At 40.6% G+C, this 22,814-nt stretch overlaps 1 protein-coding gene and 1 long non-coding RNA gene across 11 annotated transcripts in view; one reads left to right on the forward strand and one right to left on the reverse strand.

Annotated features, from left to right (window-relative positions):
- The first annotated feature begins 1,438 nt into the window (after window positions 1-1,438).
- Window positions 1,439-16,031, forward strand: LOC134163900 (uncharacterized). The gene is made up of 2 exons (XR_009964904.1): window positions 1,439-5,191; window positions 11,565-16,031. It is a non-coding gene; the product is annotated as an uncharacterized LOC134163900 (long non-coding RNA).
- TSPAN4 (tetraspanin 4) overlaps window positions 15,186-22,814 on the reverse strand; it is a 468,448-nt gene continuing 460,819 nt past the window's right edge. For 9 of the 10 annotated variants that reach the window (XM_062619103.1, XM_062619100.1, XM_062619104.1 and 6 more), the window contains 3 exons: window positions 20,826-20,957; window positions 19,020-19,103; window positions 15,186-16,183 (listed from right to left, as the gene is read on the reverse strand). In XM_062619103.1, coding sequence (XP_062475087.1) covers window positions 16,115-16,183; window positions 19,020-19,103; window positions 20,826-20,957 — 285 coding nt within the window. In that variant the 3' untranslated portion in view covers window positions 15,186-16,114. Of the gene's footprint in view, window positions 16,184-16,253; window positions 16,459-19,019; window positions 19,104-20,825; window positions 20,958-22,814 lie in introns of those variants that run through there. The other variant, XM_062619098.1, reaches the window with a different exon arrangement.

The raw sequence follows: 22,814 nt of genomic DNA on the forward strand, positions 1-22,814 counted from the left end.
TCCTCCTTTCTTCATTCACATCAACCCTAAAATTGTGGTTGCTGCAAGGATGCAGTTGCATGCAGGAGACTGGCTGAGCTCATCCCTTGAAAGACTGGTTTAGAAGCTTACTAATTACTTTGAAGCACTGCGGGTTAAATTATATCTTTAGTATTCATTTTAGGATTTGTGATTACTGCCTTTGCTACAAGACGAAACAGGCAATAAGCTTTTAAGTTTTAACTGAACCAGATTTTTTTCAGTTGTTTTAATAAGAGAGTTTAAAAAATACATAAATAAAGTTTCAGGGAGAAAATTCATCATCTCTGGAATGAAGACTTTCCTATTCTCTGTAATGTAGAGTGCTTTTGTGGTTTAAGCCCACTCAGGCACACAGCTCACTCGCCCCCCCCCCCCCCCTTCTCCCTCAGCTCCTGGAGGGATGGAGAGGAGAATCGAAAGAATGTAACTCCCACAGGTTGACATAAGAACAGTCCAGTAACTAAGGTATAACACAGATCACTACTGCTGCCACCAATAATAATAATGATAAGAGAAATAACAAGGGAAGAGAATACAACTGCTCACCACCTGCTGACCGATACCCAGCCCGACAGAGCAGTGAGCCAGCCCTTCCAGGTAACTGCCCCCAGTTTATATAGTGGGCATGACATGCTGTGTTATGGAATACCTCTTTGGCTAGTTTGGGTCAGGTGTCCTGTCTCTGCTTCCTCCTGGCTTCCCCTCCTCCCTGGCAGCGCATGAGATTCACAAGGTCCTTGGTCAGACTAAACATTTGAGCAGTAACTAAAAACATCAGTGCTATCAGTGCTGTTCCCAGGCTGAAAGTCAAAAACACAGAGCTGCACCAGCTACTAAGGAGAAAAATGACTGCTACTGCTAAACCCAGACAAGTGCTTAAAACTTTGATGTGAGTAAGGTCCCAGGTTTGTGTTCAGATTTCATGTTCTCACCTTGGCAGTAGCTATTAAGCTTATCTGCCTCTCTTTATGGCGGTGGGCAGGGCAGGAAAGGGAAACAGTGCTGGTGGCTTCTTGAAGGAGATGGGAGAGAGGGAACAGGGCAAAGCAATTGCTTTCAGGAAAAAATGCACTTTCTCCTTTTCTCCCTCCTGTAGAAGTAGCAGACAGCTAAGCTTAGCAGAACAAAACCTGAACCCCTCTGTTCCTAAGATCATCCCTGTGCAGTTGGCTGGCTTAGTGCCAAGGAGTATGAAATACTTTGGCAGAGTCAATGCTGTATCTTTGGCATACATGTTTGTAAAACTAAGGTTACTGTTCTGATGGTTTCTCCTGGTGCTTTTAGCAGAGAATTAAGTTATTGAGTGATTTTTGCAAATGACAACATGAATATTATAAATACTCATTTACAATATTTACCTGCCTTCCCAGGTATGAAGACAAGTAACTCTACAAAAGGATAAATGGAACTAGTAATTAGCACAGTGTGCAGTCAGGTGGAGGAATTAACTACAGCAGTAAGTCAGCAAGGTACAGAAAGTAGCTGGATCCCTAAAAGGCCTGAATATTTTCCTAGTCATGAAATCACTGATTATACGTTTTAAAGGAAAAGTAATGGTGTTCTAGTTCTCTTGCCATTGGCTAACTAACTTGTGTACTCCTGTGGGGCATCTTCCCTCCACCCATGTGATGTGGATCATGTTTTCATGGCTAACCTTGTGGTTTTTAATCCTGCTTCCATGCACACTCCAGGGAATATAGGATATACTTCTCTCCTTTGATAGTAACTGTGTAGTCTCTGTGTCTGTGTGATGTCTGAGTCAAGCTGCTGCTCAGCTTTCATTTCCAAGTCATTTTCTTTGTAAGTTAAAGCTTTGTTTTTTCAGTTTCTCCCCCCCCCCGCCCCGAGTTCAAGAGCTGTTGGTGTTCAGGCATCATCCTTGCTTAAAGACTCCACAGGCCCTATTCTGCCACTGATTTGCATGTCTGGCAGCCCATTTGTTTTCTAGGATTTTTGTTGTTTATAATTAAAACAGAATTTAGCAGTGCAGCTGCAGCCTGATTGCAGCTCTCTTAATGATCTCAAACAAAAACATAATCCTGCCTCATCTCCTGTAGTTGTGTTGACTCAGTGAGAAGGGGAGGAATCAAAAGAAGTAATAGTGCCTTTCACCTGTTCTGCCTACAAAACCATTGTTTGGAAGGGCAGAGTAGATGGTAGTTCTGAACGATGAAAAGGAGCACAATTCTGAGGACAGAACTATGCTGTGAAGGTGTATAGCTCAGCCAGTTTTTATTGATAATGCTACTTTTGTAATACTACCCTTTTGCTTTTTAAGGTATTTCCACTGGCGGCATCAAATAACTTACTTGGGGCTTGTGTGGAAGTGGTTGTATCTGAAAGAATTTACTTCTAATTTCAGAGCAAACTCCAAATAATGAAAGCTTTGCTTAACGAGACACATTCTACAGTGCAGGTGTTAGGCACTTACATTTGGGCATTTTCTTCATGATGATGATGGGGAGATGTCACCCAGACTGACTGCAGCTGGTAACAAAGCAGGAAGATAATGGCACATGAAAATGTTTTTGAATTTGTATTGGATTGTATTGGAGTGGCCTGGCAACACAGCGCTGAAAGTAAGCAGCACCCGGTAAGCCCTCTGTGTTCTCTAATGGCATCTCTCTGTGCAGTGCTTTTCTTTCACTGTAAAGCTTTGCTTTCTGTCAGACAGTAAAACTTGTGATGCTCAGCTGAAAGGCAGTATTTTGTAAGTAGCCCCTCAAATGTGCATCACCCTGAGGAAGGATATTTGGTTTAGTTTCAGAATTATCTGTGTCCTGATAAGTCTAATCCTTTTGCCATTACTATTGGAATAGAATTTATGGCAAGGCAAACTTGTCTTACCTATCAAGAGAGGAGATTATAAAAGAGTTTATTTCAAAAGAAGCTGAACCACTTTTTTTTATTTAACAACTCGTGAATAGTTCTGCACATTTTTGGAATAATTTCTTCCTGTGCTTACCACAATAACACATTTGGCTTTTGTTAAACTATTTTGCACCTTAGTTGTTTTGTCCTTAAAATTATTATGTGTTTTGGTTTTTGTTAATTCTGCATAAAGAAGCATTTGTAAGCACGTATAGTGAGCATTTCTAAAGACCATTCTTACAAAATAGCTGTTCAGTATGGAACAAAGCATGAACTAAGCTCATGTACATACGAAAGAACTGATAAGTGGAAGATTATTTTATTACCAAATCTGCACTAGTTTCAGGGACTGGCCTGTAGGTCTTACAACAGAATTTGAGTATCGTTGGCTTGTTTTAAACTAGTCACTTTGCAGACCTCACCATTTTCCTGGGGTGGTCATGTGGGCCACTAGTGGAAGAAGGACAAAGATTCATAGGGTTCTGGGTAAATGCAGAAACTGCATTCCTCTGGGCTCTTGTGCAGGGCCATGCTCTGCAGTAATTCAGGACAGGTGTGGAAATTTAAGTCTGAGGTACATTCTTACAGGTAAAAAGCTTGGGCACGGTGGGAAAAGTACACTGCAGAATATCAGTGAATTGAATTTTGCACATGTAGGAGTTAATACACGGTTTGTGTATGTGCAAATGCTACCAAATGCTGTGATTGTTGTAATCTCCTGTTAATAAAGGGATTGACTTGCAGTTCAAAATGACTTGCATAATTCTGCATGCTATAGTGTTAATCCTTCCAAGGGGTTTAAAGCCTTCAGTGTTTTCTAGCCCTCAGTGCTTCCTTACTTGACTGCAGTACCTGCAGTACTTGTTTTTATGAAGTGTGAATTGTGGTACTCAAACACGAATAATGAATTATGTTGTCCTGTACTGATGGGCCTGTAGATGACATGCATCAGGGAAATGTGAGGCTCAGCCTCAGCTAAACCTCTAGCCAAATACATCCAAATGGTAACTTTGTGTTTTTGAGGTCTGACAAAATCATGCAAAATTTTTGTGAGTATATTAGTTTTGCAACTACTCTCTTGGGCCCACATACATATATTGTAACGGAAAATTGAATGCCCATGTGCTACCTGTGTCAAAGTTGTCTCTCTCCTAGCACAGACCAGGGCAGTGTCTCCACCAGGCTGTGCCAAGGTTCCCGGCATAGGCATGCTGGAATAACCTCAGACCACTGCTTGGTGTTTTGCTTTATCATGTTTTACCTCAGCACTAAATCCAGTATTACAGTTTTTATTCATCTCTAGGTTTGCATGTGTGCACAAATACTCTAAGCTTTCTTCTTTCATTTTTTTGGCAACATCCAAGTTTTGCTCCTGTGAGTGTGTGCCTGTCGTATACCATCGTTTGATATCTGAGCCTGTCAAGAAATGTAAATTCAAGTTTGTATTTCTGTTTGTTTGCAGAGAAGCTGCTGTGCCTCTGATTCCTGGCAGAAGGGTTTCAGCGAGCCAGTCCACAGAGGAACGGTGATGCTGTGCAGAGCAGAGTGGGTCTGGCTGTAGTAGCAAATTTGGGTTGGAGAGAGAGGCACAGAGAAAGAAGATAGATAAAAGAATTATCTAATCTGGGAAGGTCTTAGTTCCTCAGGCAGCATAGCAAGCCACACACCCTACGAGCTTACAGGACTGCTTTAAGGGGCAGGAGGACTGCTTGCACTACAGATCTTCTAAGAGGCAAGTGGTGTTTCAGCATCCTTTGTGGGTACTCCTGGCCCCTTTCCACAGGAGAGATTCCAAAGAGGACTCTCGCTTGCTGCTCACGGTGTTCCCTGCCTTCCTGTGGGGTCCAGTGGAACACCTTAAGAGTTTGAAAAGCTTAAAAATCTTAGCTAAAAGCTTTCCTCTTCACCTTGAGTTGTGCTACATCTGAAGTGAACCCACTGAAAGACAAGAGGAAGTAATCCAGCTGACTAGATGCCTCCCCCTTTCCTGTTAGGTGAAAAATGATTTTTCAGAAAATCTTGTACTGGATATACATCCATCCTATGCATTTTTGCATTTTAGTTAGCCTAATTTTTAATCAAAAGCTATGTTGGCGGAATTTTTTTCAATGATGCAATGGAAGTAGCAGAGATGAAATATCAGACATGCTGTTCGTCCTGTTACCTTTAAGCAAGGGTCTGTACCTGTGGTGTGTCCCATCGGTATTACCCGAATAGCATGAATCCTGCTGTGTGCATCTTTCTAATTGCTAAGCTGACATTTCAAAGCAGGAGAAAAGTGAGCTTTTGTCCTTCAGAGGTAAGCCTGTGAATCCTGGGTCTAGACAAATTGGAAAGAATGTAGCTGTGGGGACACATGGGCTGCTTTAAAATGAATGGATTTATTACACAATTTGCTAGTGTGGGGACATTTGCCTTTATCTAATACCACTGTGTATATGTATGTATATATTTTTAGTGGAAAAATGTTTATCTCTGTGTGCTGTTTAGGATTTCTCAGTCAAACAGAAGTACTTAAGATTAAGTAAGTCCTTAATATTTAATAAGCTTCTATTGTTAGAGAGCAAGTGAGCCTGCCAGTGTGAGATTGGCTGGCAGCTGAGTGGATTAATGAAAACATAGAGCTGGACTTAAAAGCCCAGAATGACAATCTTTAAATATGCTAGGCATTGTGGTTGTGCAATTTCCCTGGGGAATCATACTGTCTGCTTCAAAAATTGCACTGAAGACATAACTGAAACTATAGTGCATTCTTGCCTACTGCAAATCTACTTTCATTCCTGGGGCTAAAATTCCTTGTGTGTACATCTGTACACTCATTCCTGGTGGGTTTTCATTTCTTATTATATTGTAGCCACAGGAACAATTTTACACAGACCTGAAAAACAAGAGTTGCAGAGCTGAGCAACTTTCCTGCCTGAACAGAGATCTTGCTTAGGCTTTCAAGCAAGCAAATGTGTCGATTTGAAAATACTGAAGTGAAAATTGAGGCTTCTGATGTGCGCTCTCCACAAGGCAGACAGAGGAAATTTGAAAAAGACTGGCTTTTTTGAGACTCCTTTCTGAAATTCTGTGGTGCTTCTGGTTCAGGATGATAGAGATCTGAGTAGTCCTAGTGCAATGATAGTGTAGACATCATGTGATACATTCTGGGGTGTCTTCAGGCAAATGGAAAGGCTTGAAAATGTTTTCATTATTGGAGATTGCTTTTTTTATTTATATAAGAACTTAGAAGTATGAAAGGTGTCTGGACTTCGAGTTGTTTTACTCGAATGTGTGTACACATTTCTGGGGATTATCTCAATTTCAGTTTAATTTGCCACTTTATACTAGGAAGCTCCCAGGGAATCTTTAATTTTCAGTGAAAACCCACTAAATTAAAATGAAAATGAAATAAGCTTTCATTGTCAGCACTGAGAATGGCAGTGTTTTCATGAATTTCTGTTTATATTTCATCAGAGCTGCTTGTGCAAATAAGGCACCAGTTGTTGGGTACTAGATTTGGTAGTGTAGCTGAACACCTTTATGTTCTGTGTAATTGCATTGATGTTCTGCACCTCAGTGAAAAACTGATGAAGTTTTTCACTTGCAGGAGGTGCTCCATATGACCAGTGACGCATTAGCTGCAACATGCCGAGTTCTCTCAAATGTCACAGAATTTTCAGTAACTTTTAAATTACACATAAATTCACCCCCACTGCTCTCTGTCTCCTGTGAGGGTGAAAGTACGGAAGGTTGGAGGATGTAAGAGAAATCGTTTGTGTACCGCTTGTAACTGTTTTCTGAGTATTCCAGTGTCCTTCAGTATCTCTGTGAACCTGCAGCACTTAGAAGGGGAGTAGATGGGATTGCAGTCTGGAGAGGGCAGGATGAAAGCAGGGTCAAGGAAAAAGAGGTAAACAGATTGCACTGAACATGTATATGCCTATCTTTAATCTTGTATACACTAGATGGGGTTGGTGATATCCCCTCACCCCCTTCTCCTGGTGACAGTATCCGCTGCAGTTTCTCTGGTAGGAAGTTACCTGTATGGCTGCTGAGGGTAGTAAGATGAAGACTATTTTGAAGGGCTGGACTGACTGCCCTGGCTGTGGGCGTCACAGCTTTTATCATACAGATCTGAATCACAGCATGCTACAGGGAAGGGCTGCTGTAGTGCTAGAAGTGAGGGAACCACCATCTACACAGGACTCACTCCCCACCCCTCTCCCATGCTATTAAAACACAGGGACAGTTTATAGAGAAAATTTATGCACACTGAAGCCTTGATTCATTTCAGGGAGTGTCTTCCTAAAAGAACACTGTGTCTGTTGTGAATGAGCTGACACATATTTCATGGTATGCTACTGCTGTATTTTTGTACTTTACAGTGGGGAAAAAGTCTGCTCAGGTGCTGTTTGCCCAGGTCTCTTGTCCATTTCCAGCATTCTCCCATATTTTTCATCTATGTTTTTTTATACCTGTCTTTTTTAGTTTTGCTTTTCTTAACCACTTTCCTACTGCAGAATTCTGGATAAACTGGAGTCCTTTGTCATCCATAGAAAGATTGCTTGCATTGGAATATACTAGTTCTGAGAAGAACATACGTACATAGATTTTTGAATGTACGTCAATTCTTGATTCCATCAGGAACAAGAGAGTGTGATTTTCAGCAAGCTTTTAATTGTGCCAGTTTCTCAAGTGATAATTCTTCTTTTAAACCTGTGAACACTTATTTCAAAGGACCTTTTGAAAATGAAGACTGTACTGTGTCAGGGCAACCAGCTGTGGTGCAGAGCTGGATACAAGAAGGTGTTTAATAGGGAAGAACTTTCATGCACGGACTTCACAGGAAGGAGATTTAAAACTTCAATTTTTATTAGCACCACATATAAAGCAAGTTCCATGACAACAAGCTGTACTTCCAAGCTGGTGAGTTATTTTGTTTAGGGGAAGTGAGTTGGTAATTATATGACACATCAATTCATTCCATGTATTCTCTTGTGTTAGCATTTGCAAATCCATAATTCCTTCAGTTGTGCACAGGTCTGAGTTCACAATTTCTGTTCTTCCCTCTAAAGTAGGAGTATTTCCAACCATGAGCTTTTGAGACATCTCTGTTGTTAAGAACAAGTAGCATTGCTTAGCTGCTGACCAGGGGGAATAGTCAAAGCACCTCTGGCTTCTAGGGGAAATATTCCTGTTTCTCTTTCCAACATATCTGTGTGTCAGGTTCCTGCAGCTGAGCTTGCAGCGTGAAGAATTTTCTCAAGTACCTGCGTTTGTAGCTCCATGCAGCCTCATACCAAGGTGACTTTCAAATGAAATTAATACAGGTGCAAAGAGAGTGGCTGTTGGTGGGGAGGGATGAGGGCTGTGTGGTGCTCTGAGGATCAGAAAGAAGCTTTTAGTGACTGTGACTTTCATAAGCGATCTGGTAAAGGCTCACAGAGTGAGAGGAGGGGTTCTAAGAAAGCACTAGAAGCAGCATCCTGGTGAAGTGCTCTTTTCCTGGAGTACTTGCAAATACTTCATCATAATTGAGTCTGTAAACAGCTGTAACTCCCTTGGGGGGGAGGGTCTAATTCCTTGAGAAATAAGAGCCTGAGAATGAGAAAACTAAGAACTGACAACCCTTCCTGCCCTCCCCCCTAAGCTGTTTTTTGGGGTGTGTTTTTTTTTGTTTGTGTTTTTTTTTTGTGGATGTTTTCTCAGTCAGGCTGTCACAGGACAAAATTTCTAGGCTGAGGCATTTTTAGCTCAATATTCTATGTGCTTATTATCCAAGCTGAGATATCAGAATCAGTTAATTGCATCTGCGGATGACGCAATAACACTGAACAAGTTTCAAAGGTAAATTGGGTTAAAGGAAAAAAAAAATCATCCCTGCAGCATTAGTTGCTGGAGAATGCTGAACTAGTGACAGTCCTGCTTGAGAGCAGAGCTCATCTAGCCATCCGCAGGCTTGCCTCTGGGGACTGCAAAAACAGTTCAGATTTAGGTACTAGTTAGGTCCATAACTAGGCTGACATGAATTACTTGGTTGTATCACTTATCTCTGCTATGTAGGGACAGTAGTCTCCTTAACTCAGAATCAAACTTGAACTTTATAAAGACATGTGACGTATCTATCTTTGGGCACTTGAAGTTAGAAAATACAAATAACATAATCCCCTCCGCATTTGGCAGAAGGGTCCTTGATTAACCACATACCCTTGAATGCAGAACAGCAGATTTAAATGGTACAGTAGAGGTGGAAGGGATGGAGCAGCAATGAGCTTAAGCTTCATATCCATGGAAAGGAATTTATGGAGAAGGGAAATGATGAGGTGCATCTGAATAGACTTTCACAAACCAGTTCCTGAAATACCTTTATTTCTATAGTAAGTCTTAGTATCTTCAGGATGAATGCCTCACACCTGAAACTCATCACTGTGTTCATATGGAAAATAAACACATAAACAATACCCATTAACGGGTTGGGTTTTGTTTTTTGATGCTGTACTTCGTTTTATATAGATTTATATAGTTATATTTTATTTTGTTTGAATCATATTCTGTAACAGCAGTGCCAGGGGAGTGTTAGGGGAGGCTTATAGTGGGTAAGGACCCCATCCTTTTAAGTTATTCCCAGAAGTACAGGGAAGTCTCTGTGAAACAACTCTGTAGCAACAAAACGTTCTGCCTAAACAATTTCTTCATAGAAGATACTAGGGAGTTGTTTGAGAAACCAGCTTAACCCCTCAGCCATTTCTTCATTAAAAATCCATGCACTACAAGATGACTTCCAGGCCCTCTGTGTAGCTGTCTGACATGCACTGGTGGAGATTTGGTAGTGAATGCTTTCTGTCTGGCCGATGGAGGGAAGAGTGTAAACTAACCTGTTCTTCCAGGTCAACAAACCCCATTACTCCTAGTGAACAGAGTAACATACAGTATTTCTACGGGGAAATGTTTTTACTGGGAGGAGGGAAAGGGAAGCAAGGCCTAGGGTAAAATGACCTACATAGGCAGCTGATGGAATTTCAGAAAAACAGCCTTTTCAAATTGCACTCACTGGGTGAGTTAATCATGATAGAGTCATTATTTGTGATTTTTAACACACGGGAAGGTAAGAAACACAGGGTTCTGCATTTTGCGCTCTGATGCATTAAGACAGAAATTTGGGTGAGGTTTCTTAGGTTACCCTTGAGTCTTTTTAAAAATTATCGTCATGCAGACAGAAAGTGCTTTGTATTACTCAGCCAGTATAATCAGCTAAGCCTGATATACCCAGGTTGTGTTAAGTACGTCTGAGGAAAAATAGCAGGATGTCAGATGAAATACTAGCCTAGTTGTTAATTAAAATAGAAACACCTCTGTCTGTGCCAACATGTAGACCAAAAAGCAAAGACAACTGAACTAGGATAGATGCTGGGGGAAGGTACGCTGGGCTCGGGGCTTGGAAACAATGGGATCTTTAAAATCAATAGCATACTCTACTGCCCAGGCTTAAGCTTTAGTAGAAAGACAAAATTAGGCTGTAAAGGTAATACAGCTGCTCTATGCCGGTATATTTCTGCAAGAATCATTAAGCTAGCATTCCTGAAGTATAAGAACCAATGGTGAATACATCAAATTGAAAAGCAACATGTTAAAATCCATATTAGAAATGCTTCATGATGAAATTGTAAAGTCCACTGCTACAGTGTAAGACTGAAATGGAAAGGTTCACAGAATCAGAAAGGGATTAAAGATAGATAGGGTTAATGAGAGCATCTAATGGTACACAATGGGATGAAGAAAAATCAAGTAATATAAATGTGCCTAGTGAATTGAGGGAGGTGTAAGAAACTTCCACCAAAGGTTGGGGTTATCCTTTATTAGGTTTCCTGCAACAACCTCTAAAATTTCTGGGTCTTCACTTTCAGGCTGCTTCTACCCTCACACTTTCAGTAATATGCCTGTGGTGGTGGTCAGAATGTGCCCAGTTTACAGGCAAATTCACTTGCAAAGCTGTTTGACCAGGAGGGAGCAATAAATTGTATTGAAAAAGGTAGCATTAGACATGACATCACACAAGACACCTGACAAATCAGACCTGATCTGACATAGTAGGAACCTAGCGGTTCCATTTGAACGCAGTCTGGTGTTAATTTTCTCAGCTGTTTCTATGCATTTTCTGATTCTAAGCAGCTACCTCAGGAAGAGAGAAGTCTGAAGTTCAGAGCTTAAACCACGACACAAAATTAGTGTCAAGTTTTAAACTGAAGATTATTAGTTTCACTGTAAACCTGATCTCCCAGTATTTTCTAAACTGTTACCAACTACCACATCATTTCGGGTTTCCCTAAAGAGGAAACAGAAAGGAGTGTAAATTTACCTGGGAATGGGTAAGCCACTTAAATACTTATTTTTTGTTATTATTATTTAAGGATGGGTTGGCCAAATCAAAGGGAGGTAATGAGAAATTAGAAAAAAGCAATATGCTGTGTTTATTTTTGTTTAATTGTGTTCACTGTGTGTGTGTGCACTTGCACACACATCTTTGGGTATGTATATACTCACTGTATAGCTTGTAGTATAGTTGATTATAAAGAATACAAAAGACGTTCTGTTGTAAACTTTAAATAATATTTAATAACTTTTAAAAAATAAAATGTATATTTTAAATGTTGTTCTTAATATGAATGCACAAAACTGTATCATTGTAGTTGCAGCGACAAAATTCAAAGAACTGAGGAGCCCTGCCCGCTGTGGTGACAATCTAGGAGAATTCACAACAGAATCCAAACAAAATTTCCCATGGCAAGTCCTGACTTGTTTCCTTCTGTGAATTGTCTAACTCAGTATGTATGACATTCATGTTTCGCAAGAATCCTTGCAGACAAAGTTAATAAAGTTAATAAATGCCACAATCAACTGCTGGTTTCTGTTGCTTACCTTTGGTGCCACATTTATAGCACAAGAATGAAGCTAAGGGGAAATTGAAAGGCTTCAACTTTCTCCATGCCAACCACCTCCTTCCCTATCTATGAATGGGAAGTTGCAGCCAGGAGCCACATATACCAAAAGATGTAAAAGATGTGACAGATTCATAGGTATTGTGAGAAGTGAGGGCTTTGCATGGATTCACGTAGCAGTCGTACTGCTGGTGCAAGATAAACATTTTTTTGCAGCTTCTGTGCAGTTTCTTCCACTCTGAATTATAAATCATACAATGCTGCATTTAAATGGTAATTATTAAATGGTAGAATAAAACTTCATAAGTTTAGATTATTTGAGGGAGAGGAACAAAGAAGTATTCATAGAACAGAAAATGGAGTGAATTTCAGTGATTGTGCACTGTAAGATCTGGAGCTAAATAATTCATTTGTACAAGCGATAAGATTTGGCTGCTACCAACAGTTACCATAAAGGAAATTAAAGCATATTCTACTAAATGTATATATGTATATGTATTACCATAATTGTGAAGGCAATAAGCCAAAAATATATTGGACTGAATCTAAAAGCTAAATTCTGATGTTGCTCAATTCAGTAGGTCCAGCCATGCACACTGTGTCTTCACATCTTGTTATTAAGCAGAAAGAGCAAGGAGTATTACTTAGGAGTGCTCTCCTTCAATGCCTTTGTTGCCTTTGGTTCTTTCATTTAAATGTACTGAGTCCTCCTTCATGTTTAAAGATAAGAAGTGAAAATAACATAAAACACTTTACTAAAAGTGACAAGACACTAATGGAAGCAATTGGAATGACTTGGTGTTGCTGTGCATTACATACAGTATAAGCAGCCTTTTGAATGGGTATTATGTATTACAGGGTATTTAGTTATAATGAACCAGTTCAACATGAAGTTTTATGCATAATATGGAACTATCTTGTTTGGTTTTAAAAAAAAGATTGTTGCTGTTACATATTCCAAAATGTTCTGACCTCGTCAGCAAAGCAAAGCTACAATGCTTTTAAAAATCAAAATATGGTAAATCTGAAGCTTGTTATGTGCAGTATGTTCCCAGGTTTGAAGTTGGATTGTGCTGTAAGCACCATAACATTTGTTTGGCCTGGGTGAAGAGAGATAATAACATCAAATATAGAAAATAGGCCAGTTCAAATTATAAACAATTTGCAGTAGCATCTCAGTTGGCAGTGTCAGTTGGTAGTGTTTAAAAAATGAATTGTTAGCAGCAATGTGTGATCTGGGTTTTTTTTCTTTCTTTTCAACAGTTAGTGCCATGTTTCTGCTGCAGTGACTGCAATTTACAAAGTGAGTGTTGCTTTTACTGCCTATAGATACGTGTTTTTGAAAACCAAGGTAGTATATTTTATAAAGACGCCTGAACTGTGGAAAATTATTAGAGGGAACCACAAAGAGTGACTTGTCTTCAGTCTCTGGTTCTCGTTTCTTCCGTAGGTTTACCTGAAGCCTGCCAGTCTAAGGCCTCAGCACAAATTACTGGGAGACTCACAGGATGAGGCGTTATGATCTCTCTCTTCCCTACACCACCATCAGGCAAATTGACAAGAGTTACCCTCTGTGGCAGCTCTGCTGCACAATGGTTTGCTCTTCTCAACTGAGCCATCATCAGCCTCCTGTCTCTTAATTTTTAATGGCAGGGATCACTACAAATAGACTTTTCTACCTTTTATCTTTCTTAAAAACCAATGTTTTATTAACACATTTATCACTCTGTTGTGCTGTTTTTCAGTGGGGAAAACTGAGCTGCCAGCAGGAGCACCTGTGTGTATCAGCTTTAAACTATGGCAAGAACTAATGATGCATCTAACCTGGAATCGTGTCCATGCAGGTAAGAAAGGAACAGAGTGGGAGAGAGGGAAGGATCGAACTTACAGCATCTTTCAAAGAGCAGGCCTGTTCACAGGTCAGCCTGGGCTCAGAAAGCAGAGAGCATAGACTGTGGTGGCTGTAATGCCAAGAGTAGGTCTCCTGTGTTGGCGTACAGGGTGCCTGTGTGTGGCCTACTCAGTTTAACCTTTGTCTTGGATTGAGGTGCATTAATATTTCTCAAGGCTTATGAACATGTCAGTAAAATCCTTTAGTGGTGGTGAGGTAGCTGTGATAGTGAGTGATTGTTAAGCCACATAAAACACACACAAGTAATGCATTACTTTCAGGTCAGCCTGCACAGCTAAATGCCTGATGCTACAGATAGGCACCATGCATAAAGGTGGAGGGTAATGATCTTGGAAGATACTTGCTGTTTCACACACCAGACTCTCCAAAGCACTTTCCCACAAAACATTGAGTATTTCATGCCTGAGGGTGAAAACACTGCAGGAAATCAGCAAAGAGGAAAAAAATATCCCAAAACCTAAGCAGTGAGAGTAGTATTTGTCAATGTTGCAGGTCCAGGAAAGATTTAGTTACAGGTGTCATGGAGAATAGTCTGGGCCTTTGCAAGTTCAGCTTACTGCTGGAAATTGCCTTTAAATCAAAGGAAGCAAAATGGCACTCACCGCTGAGACCTGCAGTTGTAAGCACTAAAGGTACAGGGTAACTTTGTTTTTCCTAAATTTGATGGATGCTTCTAGTCTGTCACAGTAGGAATGGCTGTACTGAGCTTCCTGGGAAGACAGGGCACCATGATTGTCTCTCTGGTCTGTTGTCAATGGCCAAATGGTCCTTGGAGGCTGGCTGCAAGGAGTGGGCCAGTTGCATTCCTCTGTTTGCCTGTTCCCTGCTGTGTTCCTTCCCTGAGTGCTTAGCATCTCCCTGTGTATTATCTGGGGTTGCTTGCTGATGGGGAGTTATGTGTTTGAACAACAGGAAACATCTGATTCTTAACCTCATCACTACAAGGTGTGCACATAAGGGTACTACATAAATTACTTCAGTTACCAATGGGTGGGGAAATTGGACAATTGGTGGCTGTTTCCTGGCTAAGGAAAGTTATGATTTCAATTTCTGCAAGTTCCAGAAAGTGTGGGGTAAATTCTAGCCAACAGTCAGGCAGAGGGAGATGGGTCTGAAAAACAGAACTGAGAGGTGACCCCAGTTCCAACAGAGACTGATGTGTCTTGGCTGTTGCAAGCATGCAGCTGAGGGGGAAAAAAAGTCCTCAGCATAAAAACATCTGAAGTTTTAATAACTCTCAAAAATGAGCAATGTGCAAAAAGATTTTTCTTCAGCAAGGCAAACTCTGTCATACCTGCAGATGATGATATCCCAAAATAAATTAATGAAATGGTGACGTTCAGGGAAGGAACAGCTGACAGCTTTGTATGGATCTTCAAGTGTGGAAATGAGTGATATTTTCTGTCAGACTAACTTGCAACAGGGATGATAAAAAATAAAACCATAGTAGAATGACAGAGCCCACTCACAAGTTGTTTACTGAAATGAAGATACAGCTGAAAGTAATTACTTGTTTCCCAGAGGTATAAGTGATAGTGCCTCCTACAAGAAATAATAGTCAGTTATTTCAGTTGGAATGTAAAATGGGATAGAAAGGTTTCCTCTTTCTGAGGTTAGATGCTGGGTATTTTTACCTCCTTTCAGAACATATATATATGAATGTAATATATATTACATATACAGTCAACCATCTATATGCCACTGGCGATTAATAAGTGAGATAATGTCCAATATTGTTTTCCCTTAACAGCCAGATCTCACTGTACAGATTCTGATTAAAAGCCCAACTTTGCAGCACAAAAGATTAAAAATACTCCTTTAAAATAACATATTTCTGAAGATGATCCTCTCCTGGCTACAAAATCATCTTGAGAAACTTGGAGGCAGGGCTGCTTGATCTTGACGTTTTAGCTGTATGCAATCTGTAGTAAAATTACAATTGCATTCTGTGCTAGCTACTTGTACCTTCTTGCTGAAGAACACTCATTTTCTATGCCCTTTCTTCCAGACCATGGGATGTGGGAAAACAACCTGGAAGGTTTCACAGAGGTTGCCTTACTGAAATCTTCCTACCATGGGTTTGCAGATCAGCCCCTCATAAGAAGCCTCCTTTGCCTTGCCACAGGCCATGGAAAAGAAACCATTGCTCCTGGGAGTTTTCTTCTGTTTAAAGACAAGGCTCCTTCTTACCTGCACCAGTTCAAGTACTGACTTTTTCTTTTCTTCCTCCTTCAGTAAAGTGGGATGATTCACAAAATCTTCAGAAAGATAGCATTATACACAGTTTATAGTACAAAGAGGGGGGGGGGGGAAAAGGTCAGATAGATGAGCATGAAGGAGATTTCTCCTGTGTCCTTTGGAGGAGGAGCAGAAAGGGTGGAAACGGCATCTATGCACAGTAGGTGTCTGCCTTGACCACCTGACAATACATGGTCATTGCAAAGGTGAGTCCAAGAATCTAAGAGAAAAAAAAAACCACATTTGTTTTTCAGTAAGCAAAAACCCCACCACTATTTATTGAAATGGAAAAAAAAGGGAGAGGCAAATGTGCCTACACTGGCTTTGTTCACACACAGGCAGACACATCACATACTGCTTTTCCTACCAGTTCATGTCCTTTGTTCTATTCCTAGTTTCTGTCTGCCTTTTGTCCTTACCTGTATTGCTGGTTTACGGAATGAACAATGAAAGCATGGGAGAGCTGTTTTCTCCATGAACACCAGCCTCCAGTTACTGGGAAGAGAGGTATATTGCAAAGAACTGTTTGGATGACTTTCCCTCAAAATTATTTTATAATAGCAACCCACAGCTGTGGGGCTGTGTGGTTATCTCTGTAGCTATTGCTTTGAAAGACAATGAGATTCATTCCTGACCCAAAGGATGCTGTGGTTTACTGTACTTTTCCAAGTGTATGTGTGCATAGGTCTCTATGGGGAAATCACTGGAGACTGTCCAGTGATAACCATAACCATCAATGCCTCATCAACAATGTATGTGTCTTTTTCTATTAAGCCTATTCAAGAGAAGCAGCAGGGAGGTAGTAGTTCTTCTCCGAGCCCAAATGCTGACCCGCTGTGCCACCTCTGGTAGATTACTTCATCAGAAAGGGATGTGGAATAGTGTCATATATTCCTTTCAGTTGAAGCATTTATGTGAATGTACTAAGTAGTTTTTACTATTCTTTTGCAACCCCACTACAAAAAATTGTCATTGAAATAAAGGTTTGCCAGGGGATGTTTTTTCTATGAATTGTATTTTAAGCATTTAATTTGACCACTTCAGATTTAGTCTTTGTATAAATTGTAGTACCTCTTAATGAGTATTTTGAAAGAGTACATGAATAACACACATACTACTTTATAAATAAAAAAACGGTAATAAAGCTGTTACCTTCACTTCCCTTTCTTCCACAGTGAAATGAGACTGCTGGGCTTTAGAGTGCTGTTTTATAGTAACCACATGCCTTTTGAGGATATTCCCTGAGTATTGCCTTCTACTTCCTAGCAAAGGAACACCTTTAATGACAGATGCGTAATAAAACCTTGGTGGCTGAATTTGTTTTACGGGTTCAAGCATGCATGACTAAAGAAGATTCTTCTGTCATGTGTGCTGTATGTCCTCCAAGTTGTCACTGGGTATAATTCTAACTGTTAACATGAAAAACCAAAGCTGTCACATGCTTGGGGCCAGAACATCAGTGTAACATCAACAACAGAGGGAGCCCAATTCATTTTAGATGACAGTGCATCAAAACTTTTGTCATCAGTTAGATTTGATCACATAGTTAAAAGGCTAAAAATCTATAGTGTTCTAAGGTGTTTTCTCTGTACTTCCCAGCATTTACTAGGAATATTAATTAGCATTTTAAAATTATTTGAAGTGTTTTCTCCTGTGCAAACTAGTGATGGCTTTCTGTCAAAATTCTGTATTCTCTTAAATTAACCTAAATATAATCAAAGTCAATGAGAAGGCTGACATAGGCTGCTGGGCCTTTAATATATCTTTTAAAGACTCCCTAAATGCTGGATAGCTGCTCAACAGCTGTTTCTTAAAGTATGGTAATATATTAACAACAGTCTTACATTGTCTCTCTGCCACATGATCTTGTTGTGCTTATCTGTTTTTGTAAGCATACCTGCTTACTATACTGGAAAACAAAACTCAAAACTACTGAATTTGAGCCTATGAGGAGTCAGGTGTTTGCATTAATAAGTTGTAGCCAATATATGACACATGAAAGAGTTAAGATATATGCCATTTTGCCTCATCTGACATTATTGGGAACAAGTGGCATTTTGATCCCAGGCTCTCCCTTGTTGCTGCTAGTGATATACCACACAAAATTACACACGCACAAAACCCCCATGTTCACCTGGAATTACAGGATATTAATTAGCTTAGCAATGCCATCCTTCCTTTCTGCTTATGCATTGAGTGTGAGGGAGGCGGAGCTAGAAACTAAAGCCCCGTCTTCACTGCATTCAGGAATGGGACCTTGGGCACATAAATCCAAGGCTGATGTACAGCTTGAGCTCCGGCGCAGCTTTCACCTGTGTACCCTCAGGCTAAGGTTTGTGCCACTGGGGCTGCACAATGTCCGCAACCATGGCAAGCTGGTATGAAGACACAGGTATGTAAGAGTACGAGACAAGGTACTACACTGACTCATAACTGATTCTTCTCTGATCAAAGTTATGCTGGAAATAACTGCAGGTCAAAAATCTGATGGGCAAGGCTATGCCCATCTTACCTACCCCATTTCCCTGCAATTAATAGAAAAGGAAGCTGTTTCTATTGGCAAGATTGAGTAATAGTACCAGCATTGCAGCTTGTAACTCACCCGAAGACTGAGAATGGGGTTGAAGACTTAAGTCTATTTTCAGGCTCTCTTAAAGGTAGATATTTAGCCTAAGTGGATGGTCCCCTCTGGAGAATTACTGGACAAATACAGGTACCCTAAAAGGCAATTCACCCTACTCTGACTACACTTCTGTCTTTGGAAGGCAGGGACTATCTCTCCACTGAATCTAGCCTAAGCCTTAGATAAACCACTTGGTAAAGTGTCTGCTTTTTGTAAGTTTCTCATAAAGCAGAAAATGTGTGCAGTATTCCTACTTCTGTACTTTGCACACAGTATTTTAACTAAATTAAAACATAAAAGACCTAAATCTTGCAGAGTTTTACAGTAGTATTATGCAAAATTTGGAATTACTAAATCAGGCTTGGGCAGAGTATACCTGAATCTTTAGTTACAGTTAACTAGGATTTGAAATCTGACTGATATTAAACTGTACCTGCACCATAGCTGTGCACAATCCAAAGATACCCACTGCTAGTAAGTTTTCCTGGAGCCATATTTTCACTGTTTCGTAGCATGGCTGGAAAAAAACAAAACACAAAAGAATATTGTATTAGCCATAAATGCACAGTTCTGCTCTCCTGGGAATACAGCCAGGAAAGAGCCAGATCAGACTAAGCTGCTAGGTAGGTCTGGGTTATCATTTTGGTGCTGGAGCAACTACCATGTATTTCTGGGCTGAGGTTTGGATATGGAGTACTCATTCTAATGACATAAAAAAGTGCACCTCTAAAATGCCGCATGAGCACTGCTCTGTATAAATTAGGCCAGTAATTAAAAAAAACAAACACCCAACCAAGCAGTGGATTTGAGCCCACTTTGCCCTCTAAAAACCAACCAGAAGCAGTAGAACTTCAGAATGAGCCTTTCAGTTTCTCCATGTTTCAGAAAAACAGAATTTTCTATAGATATGTGTGTAATCAAGTGAGAGCTTGATACTGCTGCTGCACACAGGCCCATTTTGTACAATTTCCTATAATTTCAAATTGCAGTATGGGCTCTCCTCGAGTATTTCTTCCTGCTTTAAATTCTGCAGTAACTGTAACCTCATGTTCGTGGCCCAGTTTTGGGGAGGGTTGACTTGATCCAAGTGAAACCTTTCTTTAAATAATGTGTAAAGAACAAATAATATCTGTAAGACAACCTTGTACAAGAATTGTGCCCTCTGTCTTGTAAATGTACATGGCCAAGAATCATTCAGCCTTAAGTTAGTGGCTTTAACATACGTATATGCTAAAGGAAAACTTATTAATGCTCCCCAGAAGACATGGTGTTGACCTGCAGTGATCATCTTCATACCTTCATACCCCAAATAAAATAGAAGAATTTTTTAAGTTCTTAAATTAAAAATATAACCTGGAGCTATTTAAGAGGTAGAAGGGAGCCCCGTTTGGTTGGAAGTAAGCCTGTGCCAGTGAAAATCCATATATATGAAATCTCTAGAAAGTGGCCAAGAAAGCTTTACTCATCTTCTTCACAAACCTTTAGAACCAGCAAAACTTCCTTATAATTCCACTTCATCAGATGGCCTTACTCCACACCCCTCCTGGGTAATTGGCACAAAGAATTGCTGAGCTAATTTCAGAGAAGAATTTAGGCTCTATCTGCTATGGAAGAATTTTGCTGAAGACATTGTACAGAAATTGTCCCATGGAGTATTGAATTTGATTACAGGCAAGTGCAGAAACTCACTGTAAAAAAGAGTGCTGCTGGCAATTCAGTGACACAATTCCCACCTGCCTGCTGTGCAGTGGAAGCCCCTGAACTGGGGTTCCTGGCAGGAGCAGAGCACTGCAGGGTCACAGAGTCCTTTTGCCTCCCTACTGCCTGGGCCATGATAAGCTGTGGCTGCAGCTCCAGGGCTTGTGCTCTGCATGTGTGGATGAGCCATTTGCCTTTATCTCTGCCTGATTCCAGTAGATGGGACATTAAAAAGGACAATCCTGTAATTTACTAGCTAGATCTGCTAGACTGTGCTTGTGATCAGTGTTGGAAGGTGCAAGTCTGTGATGTGAAACAACAGCTTAGAGCCTACTGAAAGGAAAGCCTGTGGAAGTAATTAAATCAGTTTCATTGGAGGTCAAAAGCCGCAGCTCAACATAAGCCTTCTGAAAGCACTTGATTAAAGATGAGGAAGGGTACATCATACCTTACCATCTGTTTAGCCCTGCAAATGCCCAGGTGCCTGCCCTTTACCTGGGTTGTAAGGCAGCTGCTGAGCTGCTGCTGGAGAGTTACTCACCGCTTTCCACCAGGTCCCTGGGGAGTGGAGCCCACAGTTCTCACTGAATTCTAAGCAGCAGGAGTCCGGCACCCGGGTTGTGTTGTACACTTCAAACCAGTCAGTGTAGTTGGAGACACCACAGCATCTGAACTGGAAAAAGAAGAACCAAGATGATATTGTAAATATGATCTGGAGTTGGATGTTCAGTGTATTTTGATTGCACCAGCAGAGGCTTGAAATTTTATAAAGTATTTATTTCCTCAGCTTTACCCAAATAGACCCTTTCCCCCCCACTCTTTTATTATGTTCAAATATGGTCTTCCATATAGCTAACATTGATACAAGAAGCAAAGGTGCCTATTTGCAATGGCAGGACACTGCAGGAGCTGGAACGGGACAACCCCAGCCAAGTACTGAGGTTAAGAGTTGATGTGGCTGAGCGGGATTCTAATGATGGTTTGCAACTTGTTGTCAGCAAAAAAATTAAGATACAGATACAGCACTCAGGAGATGAAGATACTGGGATCTCTATAGCACACAGTTCTGAAATCATGATTGAAGTTAACAAAACAAATTCTTTAAACTGTTAATTACTGATCACCTTGGAAAGACTCAGTCAGTAGAAGACGCATTTCCTCCTCTTTTTGGTGCAGTTCCTTAATGCCACCATCTGATGCTACTAAATAGTGGTGCTTTAAGGGTCTCCTTTAAGTGTCTGCATATGATGACAGTGTGCAATGACTATCTTAGTGCTAAATCAGGTTTGTTTGACTTTGGTAGCGGGATGCAAGATCTGGGGAATGGCTCTGCAACCATCTTCCCCCTCAGGGAACTGGTATATTCCTGTGATACAAAATAAGCTAAGATTCGTTACCATATAGATGTATACACCATCTGTCACTCCTGTGCTAACTCCAAAGTACGAATTTGTGGGTATTCAGACGCTTTACCACAAATGAGTAAAAGAAGACAACACTGGGGTGCAGAACTGCTCTCTATACTTCACACTTTTTCAAGGCTATACTAGCCACCTACTTAGCCTCAGAATGACTTGCCAAGTCATTTTAAATGTGATTTTATATAAGCCTGTACAGTATTTTTTGCATTCCTATAGAGACTGTTCCTCTTGTTTCTGACAGACTTGTAATCATGCAGATGTCTGCATCGCTGGGACCAGGGACCTAATTCAGATCCGGATGTCTACACTGTCCCGAGGGAGATTTTTTCTACATATATGTATATAAATATGTATAAAATAGTTGCAGTCTCTGGGCACAGAGGGGCAGGTGTTTTGAGTGTTCGGACCAACAGAGGGCAGAGGTGTCACACGTTGCCACATGCATTATACGATGCTTCAAGCACTTGCAGAAAGAAGTCTGCGATAGAGACATTGCAGTGCTCACAGCACTCACTGGTTTTCTTCTGCCAAGCAAAAGTCAGAAATCTTTCCCGGGCCAACATCTGTCCCCCAAGATTCTGCTCAGAATTCTGATTTGCTCCATGGCAGGAATCAATCCTTAGCTTGCAACTGTTTGATTTGTGAGTTCACAGGCTTCATTTTCTGCAAACCAACTTAAAAGTAAAAATAGTTTGTGACTTTCTTTTCCCCTCTATGTTATTGCACAAAAGACAGGAGCTTCGTGCGTAACAGGTCCCAAAAGTGGATAGGAGCAGCATGGAACACATGGTATGTATTTGAGGAAGGCTGGTTTATCTGGAAATCTAACATGAAGGTCTTGCAGGCTGTCATCATTAGAGTCAGGAGGCAGCTCTTTGATAGACAGTGAGAAGTGACAACTTGTAAATAGCAAGCCTTGGAAATGTGGCTCATCTGTGATGCAAAGAGTGCAGCAGTAAGGACTGAGACATTTGAGTGATGTTCTGGCCAAAAACAAGTGACATGAGTTTGCATAAATCGGGACCAGATCCCTTCTCCCCGTAATATTGCTTGGCTGAGGGTGTCAAAGTCTGACAGACTAAGGAGATGAAGTACAGGTTTTGTAGTTA

This window comes from Pezoporus occidentalis, unplaced genomic scaffold (genome assembly GCF_034315485.1).
Source record: "Pezoporus occidentalis ecotype Australia unplaced genomic scaffold, CSIRO_AGI_Poc_V1 ctg21, whole genome shotgun sequence".
Lineage (NCBI taxonomy): Eukaryota > Metazoa > Chordata > Aves > Psittaciformes > Psittacidae > Pezoporus > Pezoporus occidentalis.